This window comes from Cibotium barometz, chromosome 21, assembly GCF_041138505.1.
Source record: "Cibotium barometz isolate CiBa-2024 chromosome 21, ASM4113850v1, whole genome shotgun sequence".
NCBI classification, from domain to species: domain Eukaryota; kingdom Viridiplantae; phylum Streptophyta; class Polypodiopsida; order Cyatheales; family Cibotiaceae; genus Cibotium; species Cibotium barometz.
In genome coordinates this window covers 32811390-32828502 of record NC_141066.1, presented here as the reverse complement: position 1 = coordinate 32828502, position 17113 = coordinate 32811390, and the positions used below count along the sequence as shown (strand labels likewise).

The 17113-nt window shown below is 44.5% G+C and overlaps 1 protein-coding gene across 2 annotated transcripts in view; it reads left to right on the top strand.

Annotated features, from left to right (window-relative positions):
• LOC147627096 (uncharacterized) overlaps positions 1–17113 on the top strand; it is a 32119-nt gene that overhangs the window by 12329 nt on the left and 2677 nt on the right. For both annotated transcript variants that reach the window (XM_086815668.1, XM_086815669.1), the window contains exon 14: positions 5044–5144. In XM_086815668.1, the coding sequence (XP_086671794.1) occupies positions 5044–5144 (101 nt within the window). The remainder of the gene's footprint in view (positions 1–5043; positions 5145–17113) is intronic.

Sequence of the window (17113 nt, the reverse complement as noted above, 5' to 3'; positions counted from 1 at the left end):
ATGATCTTTTGGCCCCTTTGGTGGTAGTTCATTTGGTAAAGAATCTACAAAACAATCTTCATATCTCTTTAAGAAATCAATCCTTTCTGTATTCAAACTAGAGAGGGACTCTTTAGGCTAAGACTCTTTATTTTTAAGAGTCTTTTACAAAAAGCAAGTACGAGGAAAAGGACGATTTCATTGCTTTGGAAACCTGTACATGGGATATCATGGGAATAGAGTTTCCTTCAACTCCCACATCAAAAGATACATTCTTGCCTTTGAAAGGGAACCTAAACTTGCTTTGGTCCCAATCAATTGCTAGATCAACTCTCCTATGCCAAGGCATACCAAGTACAACATCACAATGGCTTAGATTTTCGATAACAAAATTCTCATGACCTACATATTCCCCTATCTCAATCCTAAGTTTCCGGAGGATTGGGGTGATTTGAGATTACATCCCTTTAAAGGCAACACTTGCTTACGTTTTTGGAGTGCTAAACCTCTCCTTAGGCTGATTCTTCTTCTTTGACTTGCTGGGACATAGCCAAGCCATATGTCCTTTTTCTCCAGAGTTGAAGAATTTTCCTTCCTTGGTTTACTCTTCCAGCTTTTGATACGCCAGCTTTCTTCTAGATGGCAGAGGTGGTTTACCACCATTCTTTGGCTTTTGCTCTTGTTGTTCTGACTTCTTTTGGTCAAACACTTGATGATGGTGGGTAAAGTAAATTTCATGGTCTTTGACTTTTCTGAAGTAGAGACTCCTTTCACGTTGAGGTAGGCTTTCGTTGCTACAACACCATCAACCACAACAGCCTTCTTAGTAAGAAAGTCTTCAAAGACTTTAGCTTCAACTCTAGCTTTAGCTCTTTTCTCCATCAAAGCTTTAATCCTTGGATATGCTTCGAGCTCTTTGTACCTTTGAATCTTCTCATTGTCTAAAAAAGACACTATCAAAGAACGTGAGAACCTTAGATTGTTGATAAATACTCTTCTCTCCTTCTCCTGACATGGTGAATGTATTCTGTGGGCTGACCTAAAATTTTAAAAGTTCTCACAAGAGAAGACTTAGCTCTGATACCATGTAACACAAGGACGCGTGAAAGTGATAAAATTGATGAACCACTTGTAACAAACCCACTTAATCAACAATCACATATAATGGAAGAAAGTAGGATTCAGAGAAAAGAGAAATGAGACCTCATTGAGATGGAGATATATAGAGAGAGAGAGTGAGATAGAGAGAGAGAGAGTTATAGAGAGTTAGAGAGAGTTAGAGAGGGTGAGAAGTGCCTTGTCCAATTTATAGGTTTGAGGCTACAATGCTCTAGAATGGAAAGAGTAAGCTTCAGTGGCTACTTTAATTGACAGGTGTTAGCTAAATTGATGAGTGTAAGGTGAAAAGAGTGTAAGGTGAAACGACAAGTGTAGGGACACTTGTCTCATCTAGATGCCACATTCTTTAATTTAAGAGGTGATTCTTTCATAACCTGCTAAAAATATCCCAACTTGTAAAGAATTTGACAAAGGTGCTTTAGTAACTCTTGATCCTTGTGAAAATCTGGAGGTTTTGATGCGAACGGACTTTCCATCATAGTTTGCCCAAAACAGCAACTCTTCTAGATTCTAGGAGTTGCATGCTTTAGGTCCAAGAAGGCTTTGTTGTAAAGATTCACCTGTCCATGGATTTGAGCATCTCGTTTCACCTTCGAAGCCACTCATCCCCATCTGGGCGTTTTGGTCAATTTGAACACCCGAGTGCTAAATCGAGTCATGTGGGCATTTGGTCTATGATCACCCGACTGAAAACTTTGGGCGTTTTGGCCAATGGCCACCCGTAAAAAGAAATGAGCATTCTAGCTTAATTAGCTACTCAAAAGATATACAAATCACAATTCATGCTCCATGAGCTATTTGGTGATTACCAACTCACATACGGAACAGTTTTAAGCAAGACAATGATCAATTTGAAGAATAAAGCAGGAGGCTGGTTACATACGGACAAGGCTCTTAAGGCCTTTCATGCATTGAAGAAAGTGGCCTCAAAAGCACTAATTCTTAAGCTGGTATCATGGGATGACCCATTTGAGGTAATTTCTGATGCTAGCAACCTTGCCATTGGCGATGCTTTATAGCAAGATAGTGGCTAATTACAGCCGCAAGTTGAATGTTGCCGAGAAGAATTATTTGGTGTATGACAAGGAGCTATTAGGGGTGATCACAGCTCTCAACCATTGGAAACCTTTTCTACATGGGAGGGAATTCATAGTGAAGATTGATCACGAGGCACTTCAATGGTTGTAGACCATGCCTAGTGTCCAATGGAGTGATAGAGAAGTAGGTGGAGTCCAATCTTCCAATAGTTTGGAGGCATGATTGAATGTCACTGGCTCTTAGTTGGAAATCCACATTCTAGACATTGAAGGGGTCCACTATGTCAGAAATTCAAGGCAAAGATTTGGATAGTATGAAGGCACAACATGCGGATTTTATGGAATTCGGGGCCTCATATAATTTGGTCTTCAATTGAAATCTTGGCCACTTTTCGATTCAAGATAGCTGGTTGTTCTACAAAACTAGGTTGTGTACTAAGGGAGAAAAGACAGGCACTCTTCATGACACCCATGATTCTCTTGTTGGGGACATCACGGTAGGAACATTACAGGGGAGAAGTTGGAGCAATTATTCTATTGGCCAAAGATGAGAAGAGACATCTACCATTATCTCCAGGCATATGTCAGATTTGCGGTTGCTTTAGTCTTTGCATGTGCTAGAGGGACCTTTTCAGGGTACTAGTATGGACTTCATAGGCCCTCTTTTAGAAGCTATGGGAACCAGGAATACACAGTGTTTGACCATTGTTGATTGGCTCGGTAAGTTTGGATGCTCATTCCGTGCAAGCAAACGGCCACAACAGAAGATATTGCTTGCTTGTTCATTCGACTTTGTACCCCATTTGCGGTAGGTCTTTCCAAGCCTTAGGTGTCAGAGTCTGTCACTTAACCTACTTGGGGAACAATCAGTTCATGTAGGTTATCCTAGCATAGGAGCTGTAGCCTGTAACAAGCATGTAGAAGCATTGGTTAGCAAGGGTATTCAAGTTTCTAGGCCGGTTCTAAGGCCAGCCATGGGAGCCTTGCATATGGGCCACCAAAAAAGGTTCAAACAAATGGCTTGTACCCAGTCAGCCGCTCCACTTGGGCATTAGACACGTGTCGCCCAGCATACACACTTGTCGGCCAATAGAAAGGATGGCCCAGCCTCACGTGTGAAGCGATGATACGGAAGGCAGCATTTAAAGCTTATTTTCAGCAGTTGTGAGCATAATAAACGGGCCGACAGCAGTAAGAGAAACCGACCAACATCTAGGGAGGCGTACATAAGCAAACCCTCAGTCCCTTGCATAAATCAGGTACAGCTCTATCTCACGTGAATAAAGATTAAAATGAATTGCTTCATGCTCACTAACATAAAGGTATAAAGAAGGCCCTGTTGTGCGTTACACGAACATACCGGTTGCATGTTACAATTAGGGCTTTGTTGCTGCTCGTCTCAAACTACCAGCTTATGGCCGGTGTTGCAAGCACCGCCTAGGCTGCGGATGTTCCAAGAGACAGTTGGCATGGCTAGGTGATGAGGCTGCGGACCCTGCTGGGCCTCTCCTCAGCAAGCGAGGATTTGTGGGCGGGTTTGGGGAGTAGTGGCAATCCATTCAAGGTCATAGGAGCCCAAGGTGAGTGTGCATGCATGTTGCTAAATAAGTCCACCCGGCATTGGCATGGGCTCTGGCCTTGCTGGTCCTGATGTATCTTAAGCTCCCTCTCTCAGCCGTGAAGCTGAGGTAGAAGAAAAACGAAAGATGGACCTCTCGCGCCGCCTCTTCAGAAGGCCTCAATCTCCATTAGAACAATTGGTTATGCTTGGCTGATAGCATCTGTGATCTGGAGATCGCTTAAAAGGTGTGAAAAACCTGTAACCTGATCATTGAGGGTGCTATTCATTGCTGTGCTATCCAACTCCTGGTCTGGGGCAATACTCAAGGGAAAGGAGAAGATCACGTCCCCAACATCAGCGAGGGTAGGACAGGAATGGTGAAAAAATGATGTGGATGGGAAGAGGGGCCTCCACATCCACTAATGTTTAACAGACTATGGTCAAGTGGAAGGCATCTGATAAAGCCTTAATCCACCGAATGTCCCATGAGGTGAAGTGGAGCACTAGCTAACTTTTGAGAGAGTGACTTGATCGGACAAGAGTGAATGTTCAATGACTATATCCGTTCTGTTTGAGTATTGTTGCTAGGAGCGGTACCTGTACTGAGGCCAGGAGGGATCATGAGCGGTGTGGGGAAGAAGGGGGGGGGGGCGGAGGGGTGTGTGTTGTGTGCCTTGCCTTGGGGATGGGCTGGGGCAGGGGAGGAAGTGGCGGAGGAAGGGGAGTTGAGAAAGAGACCAGGGGCAGACGAGCAAGGGCTACTCTGACGGGAGTCTGAGTCTGAGCATGGTTGCATAATGTGTTTGTACGATTTGAAACGTTTTTTAAAGGTTTGAACCCCGTCTTTATCTCTCTTTGTTGGAAGTAAAAATCAGTGCCCACTGGATGCCATACTTGCCAATGGGTGTGTAGCCTAGCGGTGTGGGTTTGTAACTGGTAAGGGGGAGGTCCCGAGTTGTTGCTACTACAAAAGGATGTACTCAGGGTGCCATTCGAGTAAGGAATTGAATGTGACGAGGGTGGTTCTCCAGAGAGAGAGACAATAAGGACATGTGAGGTTGGAAGCCCCATTACCCTCACAACGGAAATAACCGCCGGGGGGGGGGGGATTTAAGAGAACTTGACTCAAAGAGTGATCAATTGCTGGGAGAAGAGCATGATACTCCTCGATAAAAATGGAATCCAAGGCATAATTACTGTGTATTAACCACTTGTTTAGTGTCTTTTGCTTCCACTTGCTCCACATCTGCTCTTCTAATTTAATGTTTGCATGTGATTCTTGGTTTCCTTTCAATATAATGAACTACATGCATTGCTATGTTCTGATTAATGTTTATGTACATGCAGCTGGTGCAGCTACTGGATCATCCATTACACATCTATCTTAAACAGGCCGACTGTTTAAACTACTTTTTCTGTTTTAGATGGATTCTAATCCAGTTCAAAAGGTCAGATCCAATGTGTACACTTTGATTAATAGTTTTAACAAGTGGACATTGCCTAATGTCTTGTAGTTTCTTCTTCAACTGTACTACATGCTAACTTGATCTTCAGGCAGATGCTGCATTTTGGAGACACTTTGCAGTTGTTGAATCCCCAGTAAAATGAAACATTTTTAATTTTTTTAATTTTTGGAACAACAAATCTTTGAGCTCCTCACCCTATGATTCCAGTGTCTTGTTTCCCCAAAATTGTTCCTCTTTGTCTTCCACCTTTTCCATTACTTCCTCCAATTGTGTTGTCTGCTTCTCCTTGATGTCATGGAGCTTGTTTCTCCACTTTACTTCAGCCACCTTTGGCAAAGTTAACTTTGGTCCTACCAGTTTTGCATCTTGACTGTCATGATTCTACAATGCAAGTGTTAAGATTTGCTGGACCTCTGCTGCTGTGGTCTCTCAATGCCTGCTGACCCCTTCTTTTGTTCATTCATTGCTTTAAACTCCAGGAAAACTTTTGCGCCTTGAAATGTTCCCTTCATTGCTCATATTGAGGGTTAGTGTGCTCCATTAGTGCCCCGTCCTGCCTTCCTCTTCCCCTTCCCCTTCCCGTTCCGCGTCTGCCATCTGGTGGAGTATTTCTGCTTTACTGATATAAGAGTGAAAGTAGAAGGAAATGGATAAAAGTTGAACTTAAAATACCGTCCTGTGCTCTTATGTGCAAATCAGGAGGGGACTGGAGACGGACTGATTTCTTGTCACCCAACTGGAAGTTCTGTTGTTTGGAAGAGCTTGCCCTGAAATTTTTCTGCTTTTCTATAGGGTTCTAGGTGTAGAACACTTGTGACTATGTGCTAGGGTTTTCCAGAGATAGAAAGAAGAGTGCAACGGAATCACACATACATTACACACAAGAGTCCTAAACTATACTTTGTATTACGTACAAGAAAGAAGTAATACGATTGAAATTCAAGTACAAGATGTGGCTGAGAATGAAGATGTCAATTACAACCCTATGACCTATTGTTCACTCTTGGCTAGTACTTTGCCTATAGAGGAACGCTCTGTGAAGTACAACGCTGAGGAAAGCAAACGAGTATGACAATTCTGCTAACCCACACTAGTTGGCCAGCATTATGGCTGTTAGCCTCTTGACCCCGACTACCACGTCATCTTTGCATTGTGTGACTCTGCTTGTCGGTTTCTATTTGATATTTAGCTGTGCCTTGCATACTCGTAGGCGTGCCACATTCTCCTCTACTTTTATCTCAGCTGTCCTCAATTGCATAGTCTCTTGATAAGCTCTTAACAACGGGTGAGACTCGTTTGTGAATTGATCCTCATCAAACTAGACTGCTTGTTGGGTGGGGTAGCCCTCACTGCCCTTGATGACACAACGTCGATTCTTGTAATACAACTACCCATCCCGAATGGTGTATTATGAAGCAATGCTATGTACGCATTTGCTCCAAGGTTCCTTGAAATTCAGGTCCTTAGCATACATCGCCTTCATTGGCATGAAATAATCACTATGGCAACTCTCCATAGTGTGCACTTGATGTGGCCTTTGACTCAACACGTCAGCTACCACATTCTCCTTACTAGGCAAAGAAATCAATCTGAAAGGTAAAGTGAGAGAAAATGCCACTACCGTAATTGGCGGGGGACAAGTCTTGGTATGTTTGTGTCAACAAATATTCTAGAGACTGGTGATCCGTACGGATCCGGAAGTCCAAACCAATCAAATAGTGGCGCCACTTCCGAAGGGCGTGAACCACTGCAAGCAAGCACCACACAACTTTTGGCTCTCATATGCAACCGGGTGCCCATGTTGCTGCAACATTGCTCCAAGGTGGCCTCCACTAGCATCGTAGAAAACCGTGAAGGGCTCATGCAAATCTGATAACTGGAGAACAAGAGCAAATGAGCAATCTCCACAGCAACTTAGCTACAATAGCAACAGAACAAGCTGCAAGGTACACTGCTCTTCTAGAAGAAAACAACCATGAAGGTTGCGTCGTGCTGCTCCAAATATCGGTGCCAAACCCAAATGTAAACACAGTGTCACAGGAATCCCTAGAAGCCTGTAGCTCCAAGAAGATAATACCCTAAAAAGAAATAGAGTCCATTTGCTCCAACTCTGTACCAAGAGTAGCCAAATGCTGGACAATAGCATCCTCCTCGAAGGTTGGCATCGCCAGATGTAAGAACTCAACTGCCCCCTCTAAAAACTGATGTCGGGACTCCATAAGCCCAACCAAATCCAAATCCCAATCCTTCAATCCCTAGAAGTACTGACTACAATCGAGAATCCTCACACAGAGTAAGAGGAAGAGGAACATCCACAATAGTGGTAACTGAAGTAGTAGTAGCCTCCTCGATAGCATCACACTGTCATGTGCACAGTGGGTATCTACCGTGTGCTATACGCATGCAAGACTAGTTTCGAGGCTTGGGGAAGCTTGGAACTAGGCAGGCTGATTGACGAGCTGAGTTAGGGATATACTAACGGGCGGGCACCCAAGTATGGACGGACGGGCGGCCAAGTGTGGACGCCCGATGACCGGCCAAGAGCCTATAAAAGGGTGGCCAAGGTTAGTTATTGGAACATAGAGAGTCTCGCGAGTTTGTGAGAGCTCTATGGTCTTGGAGCCTGGATCTAGTGCAGACGTGCACCTGCTTTATGCAGCCGAGGCCGACAGCAGTCTCGAGGCCCGCGAGGGCAGCTTCGTGGCGGTATGGGACGTCGCGAGGAGGAGATTGGTCGGTACGTCAACCTAGTTAGCTCAGCTCGTGGCTCGGTGGGGACAGCCAAGACTGTGGGCTTGCCCACGGCTGTCATGGTTGGGAGGTGAGTCAGGCCTGCACCCCCATGCTTGTTTGTTGTTCGTTTGTTTGCAGGATTCGAGTTTCGAACCAAGATCGATCACGAGGGAAGATCCGTGGGGATTTGACAGTGGTATCAGAGCATGCCTCGTGAACGAGCAAGTCGGTAGGTAGAGAAGAAGAGGTCAAAGAACGGTATGTAAAAAAAAAGCTTGCTGTTTTTTCTGTGCATACTGCAGTTTTCAGATTTTGTATGTGTTTTTCCTTCATCAAAGAACCCCATGTTGATGGGAGATGGTAGGATTAGTAAGGGTTGATTGCTTTGCAAAGAAGGGGAGTCCTGTTGTGCAGTCGCATGAGAGAAAACAGAAAAAAGAAGAGAAAATCGCATATTTGCTTTTTGTTGTTTTTTGCGCATGAGAGAGAGAGAGAGCGAGATAAGAGCTGGCGAGTGGGTTTGCAGGCGAGTTTTGTTGACGTGGCGGGCGAGCAGGTGCGTATGCAGACGGGCGCATGGGCCTACGTGGCCAAGGCCCATGTAGGCGCCTAGGCCAAGCGGGCAATCCAGCCCAGGCCAGGCCTGCGCAGCCAACCCAGGCCTGCGCAGCCAAGCCAGGCCACGCAAGGCTGATGCCCAGGCCACGTGATCCTGTGGCCAGGCGTAGGCACAGCCTACCTGTGCGCACACAAGCGCTGGCCAGAACGCTGCAGTCGACGACGGCAGCTCACCAAGAAACGCCAGCAGTCCACGATGGCAACCGGCGGGCTAATCCAGGCGCCAGGAGGGATGCGAAGGAAAAAAAAAACACACGTAAGAAAGCAACGTTTTTTTTATGCTTTCGTTTTTGTTTTTGTTTTTTTTTAAAAGGGGAGGTTAAAATTTTAAATTTTAAAAGAACCCCCCCTCTCTAAGGTTTCCAAAGGTGTCTATTTTTTTTAAGAAAACCGAATATATATATCCATATATATATATATATATATTAATAAATATATATATATATATATATATATTTATTCAAGAAAAAAAAGAGAAAAAAACACAAAAGCTAAAGTAAAAGCTAAGCATAGCTTTTCGAGATTTTTTGGCTTTTGGGAAACCTTTATAAACCCCCTCACGTGGGCTTCTTGCCACAAATCTCTCGAGTTCTCAAGTTCTCAAGTTTTCAAGCTCTCAAGCTCTCAAGTTCGCTCGCACTTTTGTTGTGCAAAGACCAAATTTTCTCTCCACGTAAAGTCTTCACGATGTCGACCCAAGAATCAGAGTTGGAGCCCCTCGTGGAACACGAAGGCTTGCCGGCTACAGAAGGCACTGATGCCGATCTTTTTGACGAGTTTGTGTCAAAATCAGATTTCCAAGAGTTCAAAGTAACTCTTGAAGCTTCTTCGGCGGAACGTCAGGCACAAATCGCAGCCCAGATGGAGGCTTTGCAGAACTCCATCACTCTCTTGACCACTACCCTCTCTACTTTTTCGGGAATGGATACCTTGGCTTCTGCTTTAGGCCCCAATATTACTCCGGAACCGTTCGGGGGCGAGCAAAAGCAGAGAACCAAGGAGATCGTGGACACTTGGCTACATAAGTGGCAAGTTCACTTTCAGTTTCATCCATATGATGATGGAAAGAAGATACAGTTAGCAGCAGGTTTCCTGTCCGGCAAAGCTTTGCTTTGGTGGAAGGAACTGAACCCAAAGCCAACGACTTGGGCACAATTCGAAGACAGTTTCAAGAAAGAATTCCTCAAGAAAGAGGATGACTACGATGTTGTCGCTCGGTTTTCAGCTTTGACCATGACCTCGCAGCACCTCACTTATGAGGTCTACCTCCAGAAGTTTCGTGACTTGCAGATGAAGGCTACAAAGATGGATCCCACTACTCTTTTGGGGTTTTTCGTAGCTGGTTTACCCGACTCGTACTGATTACAGGTTAAAAATAACAAATGTAAAACTTTGGACGAGGCCATTCATTCAGCTCGTATCTATGATGATACGATGGTCTCTTCCAAATCAAAACCCGTTACCGAGCAGGGGAACAAGCATAAAAGAAAGTTCTCCGCACCTATGACTAACACGACTGAAGGCAAGTCTTCGGACCAACCTTCGAAGAATACAAGTTCGACACCAGCGAAGAAGAAACGACTACTTCGGGCTTTGAAGCTCAAGAAGGAAGGACGTTGTTTTATCTGCGAAGAAAAAGGACACATGCGTAATGAGTGCCCGAAGAAAAAGGGTACCAAGTCAAACGCAGGACCCAAGCCAAAGGCAGCTAACCAGTTGTCTTTGACAGGTACGTCAATTACTGTACTTTCTCGCCCTAGTACTTGTTCTGATTGTCTGTTCAATTCTAAGGTATTTAGCATACATGATCTTCTCCGCGTTTATGGAGAAGTGAATGGCCATAAAATTCACATTCTGTTAGACCCTGGAAGTTCGCATAACTTTGTTAACTACAAGCTTGTGCAGAAATTGAGTCTTGACACGACACTCAGCGACCATACCTATGAGGTACGTCTACCTGCGGGAAGACAAGTTTGGGATCGCAAGGTCGAGATGCTTCCAATCCAGATTCAGGACTACAAAGATACTCTGGAATGCTATGTCATGCATCTGGAAAATGTAGACTTGTTATTAGGGATTGAGTGGTTTAAGACTCTTGATGTCCAGATAGATTGGTCTAGTCATATTTTTTCTTTTCAGCATAGGGACACCAAGTATAGTATTTTAGGTGATTGTATCCATCCTTCTCAGGGACCTCTTGTAAATACAATTGATTTTGGAAATATAATGGATTCTTCTTTGTATACCGCTTTCCATTGTGTATTGATTCCACTTTCTTCTTTTCTCATCCCTTCCATGGATGTGAATGAATTAAGTGTGTTTGAAAGCAAAGAATTACAGAAGATACTTGATTCGTTTCAAGATGTATTTCCTAAGGAATTGCCATCGGGTTTACCACCTGAACGGGCAGTAGATCATCGTATTGACTTGATCCCTGGTGCTCATCCTGTGAGTATTCCACCTTATAGGATGAGCCAAGCTGAGGAAGATGAGTTGGCTAAACAACTCGAAGATTATTTAAGGATGGGCCAGATCCGTCCAAGTAAATCACCTTGGGGTGCACCTGTGTTGCTTAGGAGAAAGAAGGACAATACTTGGAGAATGTGTATAGATTACAAGAGATTGAACAAGTTGACAATTAAGAACCGTTATCCTCTCCCTAGATCAGATGACCTAATTGACCGGTTAGCAGGAGCGAAATATTTCACGAAGATAGATTTGCGTACTGGCTACCACCAGATACGTATTCATGAAAGGCATGTCGAAAGAACCGCCTTTCGGACTAGGTATGGCCATTACGAGTTTCTCGTATTACCTTTTGGGTTAACCAATGCTCCAGCCACTTTCCAACAAATGATGAACGATCTTTTTCGTGAACATTTGGGAAAATTTGTGGTGGTGTTCCTAGATGATATTTTGATATATAGCCGTACTCTTGAGGATCATGTCAGACACCTCACGATTGTCTTATCTATTTTAAGACAGAATCGACTATATGCTAAATTCAGTAAATGTGAGTTCTTTATGACCGACATCATTTACTTGGGACACAAGATCACTAGAGATGGATTGAGCATTGACTATGACCGAGTTCAGAAGGTTTTGGACTGGCCCATACCACGAACAGTGAAACAACTTCGTTCTTTTCTCGGTTTTGTTGTTTTTCTTAGGAAATCTGTACGGGAGTACTCTCAGCTCACACTACCGATGACCGACTTATTGAAAGGTCGTGGACGTAAGTCCAATCAGCCTATCACTTGGAATAACGATTTGGATATGGCCTTCAGACTTTTGAAAGATAAAGTCAAGGAAGCACCTATCTTAGCATTGCCTGATCCTAGTCGGCCTTATGTTCTTGAAACTGATGCCAGTGACTATGCTATCGGGGCTGCTTTATTTCAAGATGGTAGACCGGTTGCTTTTGAAAGTAAAAAGCTAGACGACACTCAATCTCGTTGGCCAACCCTTGAGAAGGAGCTTTATGCTGTGATTCATGCTCTCAAGGTTTGGAGACATTATTTATATGGCTCTAAGTTTGTGGTATTGACTGATCATCAGTCAATCAAGTATGTGTGTGATGCGGATGATTTGAGAGACAGGAAAGCTCGTTGGGCAGAGTTAATGCAAGATTTTGATTTTGAGATCCGTTATAGGAAAGGGTCCATGAATAATATTGCAGATGCGCTTAGTCGGATTAGAGAGGTGAATACTTTGTCGTTCACCGAGATTTCTACTGACTTATTTCAGTCATTGAGAGGGCTTTGCAGGACTGATAGTTATTTTGGTCCATTTTGGCAGAAGATCCAGGACGGGAGCTCATTGATTGACCAAGACTCGGTGACTGTGCAGTCTACTATTCAGGCTGCAGGAGGTCAGTGGATGATTCGGAATGATTTACTATTCCGTAATGACAAAATTTGTGTACCACAGATCCCGGACATTAGGTCCAAGATTCTGAGGGAGTGTCACGACGCCCCTTCTGCTGGACACCCTGGGGTACACAGGACACTATCATTAGTGAAACACACTTTTTATTGGCCGAAGATGAAAGGGTATGTAGAAGATTATGTTCTCAAGTGTCAGATTTGTCAGGCAAATAAAGCTGAACGCTTTAGACAGGCTGGGTTGTTGCATCCTTTGCAAATCCCAGGTAATAAGTGGGAAAGTATTTCCATGGATTTTATTACCGGATTGCCAAGAACACATCAAGGCCACGATTCTATTTGGGTTGTGGTAGATCGCTTGACAAAGATGGCTAGATTTTTACCGACCCGGAAGACTATTATAGCTACGCAATTAGCTCGGCAGTTTATCGAGCAATTGTTTAGACTGTACGGGTTACCGCAGAACATAGTCAGTGACAGGGACTCTAAGTTTACGAGTGACTTTTGGAAACTTGTTTTCGAGAAGTTGGAAACAACTTTGAATTTGAGTTCCTCTGATCATCCTCAATCTGATGGCCAGACTGAAAGAGTGAATCAGATTTTGGAGGATATGCTTCGAGCATATGTATCCAAAAGACAAAGTTCATGGGAGGATTATCTTCCTATGTTAGAATTTGCATATAACAGTACTAAGCATACGAGTACAGGGTTTAGTCCTTTTATGCTTATGTACGGTTTTCAACCAAGATCACCTGTTACAGTAGGATTCTCAGGACTTCAGCATGATGCAGCACGTAATTTTTTGCAAGATATGCAGGAAATGTTACAAGTTGCGAAGGAATCTATTGGAAGTGCTCAAGACCGAGACAGGTTTTATTCTAATAGACATCGTTCACCCAGAGAGTTCTCTGAAGGAACGATGGTGTATTTGCGAGTTCCGAAAGATTCCGAGACTTTACGGACAGGTAGATCTCCGAAATTATCCCCTAGATACTGTGGACCATTTCGTGTTACACGACGGATTGGTTCAGTTGCATATGAATTGGATTTGCCTTCTCATGTGAAAGTTCATCCTGTATTTCATGTCAGTAGACTTAAGGAAGTACTGGGTGGAGCAGATCAGTTAGTTACTCCTCAAGAAATTATAGATGTCCAGGACATGACATTTGTTCCGCACGAACCTGAAAAGATTCTTGGCTTTCGTGAACGAAGATTGCGTCATACGCTTATCACGGAATACAAGATCAAGTGGAAGGATCGTGTTGAGGAGGACGCTACATGGGAGACACTGACTTCTCTTCACAGAGATTACCCTGGCTTTTTAGTGAGCTCAGGAGTGAGCTCTTAGAGGAAGGGGAGTATGTCATGTGCACAGTGCGTATCTACCGTGTGCTATACGCATGCAAGACTAGTTTCGAGGCTTGGGGAAGCTTGGAACTAGGCAGGCTGATTGACGAGCTGAGTTAGGGAAATACTAACGGGCGGGCACCCAAGTATGGACGGGCGGGCGGCCAAGTGTGGACGCCCGATGACCGGCCAAGAGCCTATAAAAGGGTGGCCAAGGTTAGTTATTGTATTATAGAGAGTCTCGCGAGTTTGTGAGAGCTCTATGGTCTTGGAGCCTGGATCTAGTGCAGACGTGCACCTGCTTTGTGCAGCCGAGGCCGGCAGCAATCTTGAGGCCCGCGAGGGCAGCTTCGTGGCGGTATGGGACGTCGCGAGGAGGAGATTGGTCGGTACGTCATCCTAGTTAGCTCAGCTCGTGGCTCGGTGGGGACAGCCAAGACTGTGGGCTTGCCCACGGCTGTCATGGTTGGGAGGTGAGTCAGGCCTGCACCCCCTTGCTTGTTTGTTGTTCGTTTGTTTGCAGGATTCGAGTTTCAAACCAAGATCGATCACGAGGGGATCCGTGGGGATTTGACAGAATTCGCGCTCAAGAAGAGTTGGTATAAGTCCTCGTGCTATTTACGACAATGTGGTCGTTTCTTGTGGCGAGGAAGGTACCAGTTAGTGCGTTCAGCTTCACGCTTCTGGATTTGCTGATATGCACACAGCAGAGGCAGGTTTGCGTGCATGGTAGGGAGCCAGCTAAGAGGGTGGCTGGCCAAGCCCTAAGGCGGCCATGATAGGCTATGGCTGAGACGGCCAGCCTTGGTGGCCAGCCAAGGCTTGCACACAGGACATGGTGCCCATATGCAGTCAGCCCAGAGGTGCAAAAGCACCTCCTGTATGGGGGCAGAACGGTCTGTCTACAGGGCAGCCAGAACTGCAGCATGGCTTGCGCATGGTTGAATCATAGACATGTAGACAGAGAGGGCAGAGCTTGCGGGTATGCACAGAGAGAGCAGCTCACATGTGCTTAAGAGAAGCAAAAGCGTGGCTAAAAAAAGGAGCAAGCAAGCTTTTTTTAAGGGGCGCCAACTGTTTTCTATAAAAAAGAGCAAGCAAGCAAGCTTTTTTTAGAAAAAATGGGACAAGTTTTTTACTTTTTTAAATAGGAGAAGGCTACTTTAGGAGTTTTATAGTAAAAGGGCTGCATTAAAAACACTAGAAGAGGGACAGCTTTTCACCTGCTTTTTATTCCTATAGTTCTCTTGTAAAGGAGCTTCACGTCATATTTATGGGGACACACAGGTGTTTCTCTCTCACGTGCTAGGCAGTTTTGTACCCTCTCCTTCGCGTGAACCTTTTCCTTGTCGCACCCTTCTCATCTACCCTATTATGCTTTCTCTAACCTTTCACTTCTTTCCGGCCGGTAACCTGTCACCTTTTTGTTACTGCTTTTCTCCAAGTTAGCATGCATCATTTCGTGTGCACCTGATCTATATGGAGTCAGTAGGTAGTAATTCCGTGAAGTCATCCGGCTAACAACGTGGACGCGGTCGACGATGATGACTTTGAGAAGTGAAGCCATTGGGATGGCTAGAATTTTACTTGCACTTGCAATAAGAACATGAGCGCATTATCCACGATTCCCGGAGGGAGGATACCGTTGGGCCCAAGCTTGATGGGTGCTCCATGACTTGGCCAACCGATGACCGTGGGGTTGTCAAGTGATGTTAGGAGGCTTTAAGTAAGTGCTATTCAAGTCTGAATTCACATATACACGTTAGTGGGTGCATGAATGGCTCAATAATCTTGACTTCACAGATCCTAAGTCGCAATGCTTGCTTTTACATACTTTTTTGTTCAACCCCTAATTAATAATTTTTAATTTTTCATGGTCTTTGTCAAACCGTGATGGAATCTAATTTGTTGCATGCTCTTATTTTTCCGCATGAGTGGATAGTGCTCTTTAAAACGACGAAGAGATTACATGAGGCTTTACCCTAAATCCTTGCATTATCCGGATAGCCTTTGGGTGGTAGGTCAAAAGCAATCTTGTTAGGTGTTGACTTAACCGAGGACAAGATGCCGAGTTCAGTAGTCTTGTGGTTAATCATAATTGTTAAGGTGTATTAACATGTATGGATCCTATTTAAAGGCACTCTTCTCAATGATAATCAAGCAAGCATTTGAATCATTTTGCCACTCTCATATTGAGTTGTTCTCTCTCTCTCTCTCTCTCTCTCTCTCTCTCTTTATGCCATAGCCATAGTTGGTTTCTCTATGATTCACCATATCCTCCACTTCATTGCGCTTTCTACAACAAGACAAAATCCATGCTGCGGCACATCATCTCATTGGGGAGGCTTGATGGCAACATTGGTGGAGTCTTCATGTAGATCTGGCCATAGGGACAATGAAGTATGTATGGGACACGTTTGTGTCTGACCTCAAAACCACCTGAATACATGACCTATCTTGAGGATGAGTTTTATCGACTCTCCCAAAAGGCGTCAGCCGTGTTGGCATACATCAACAAAGTCATCACCATGGCACATTAGTTGGGGAAATCCGAGGAAGAAAAGTCAAAGCAGTTTTTCACAGGGTTGGATACTAACATTAGGTTTACCGTATGAAATTTGGAGCCTCAATCTTATGATCGGACTTTGAGTCTGGCTTAGAATTAGCAGACGGCTGAAGGGAGGCAAGCCCAAGCAAGACCGGTCAGGCTTCAAATCCTAGCAGCAGCAACAATCATCATCCAAGCAGCAACAATCATCATTCCAGGAGGGCATTTCATGAGTTATCTCCAGCCAAAAGAGAAAAAGCGGCAGGAGGTAGAGAATCGATGTTTTTACTGCCATTATGAGGGGCATAGTAAGATGGATTGCACAAAGTGGCAGGTTAAGAAGGCTGCTAAGCAGCCATCCTTTGTCGAAGCTACACCTACACTTCCAACCTCAGTCTCTTATGCTGTTCAGATTTTGCCCGCTTTGAATCCAATGCCTCGAGCGGTATTTGATGATAAGTAGGAGGGCGACACTACGGGGCAGAAGAACATTCTGGGCCTATGGCACAACAAGGGAAAACGGTTCATTGTTCTCTTCGACATGGGCAGCTTTGTGGATGCCATCTCTCCACAGTTTGTTGCTAAGATGGCCTGCACCTTAGCACCATACCATTTTTTTGTGGACGTGATCTCCGCACACACATCACTCACAAAGCTCAACAATTTCAGCACATCACTCACAAAGCTCAACAATTTGAGTTCTATGTTCAGAAGGCCACGTTCTAGTGAGACCCCTTGTTTCACCACTTTTGGGGTGTGACATGCTTCTTGGCATTTAGTTGTTTAGAGAGTTTGCGTCCATTCTTGATTGGAGGCATGAC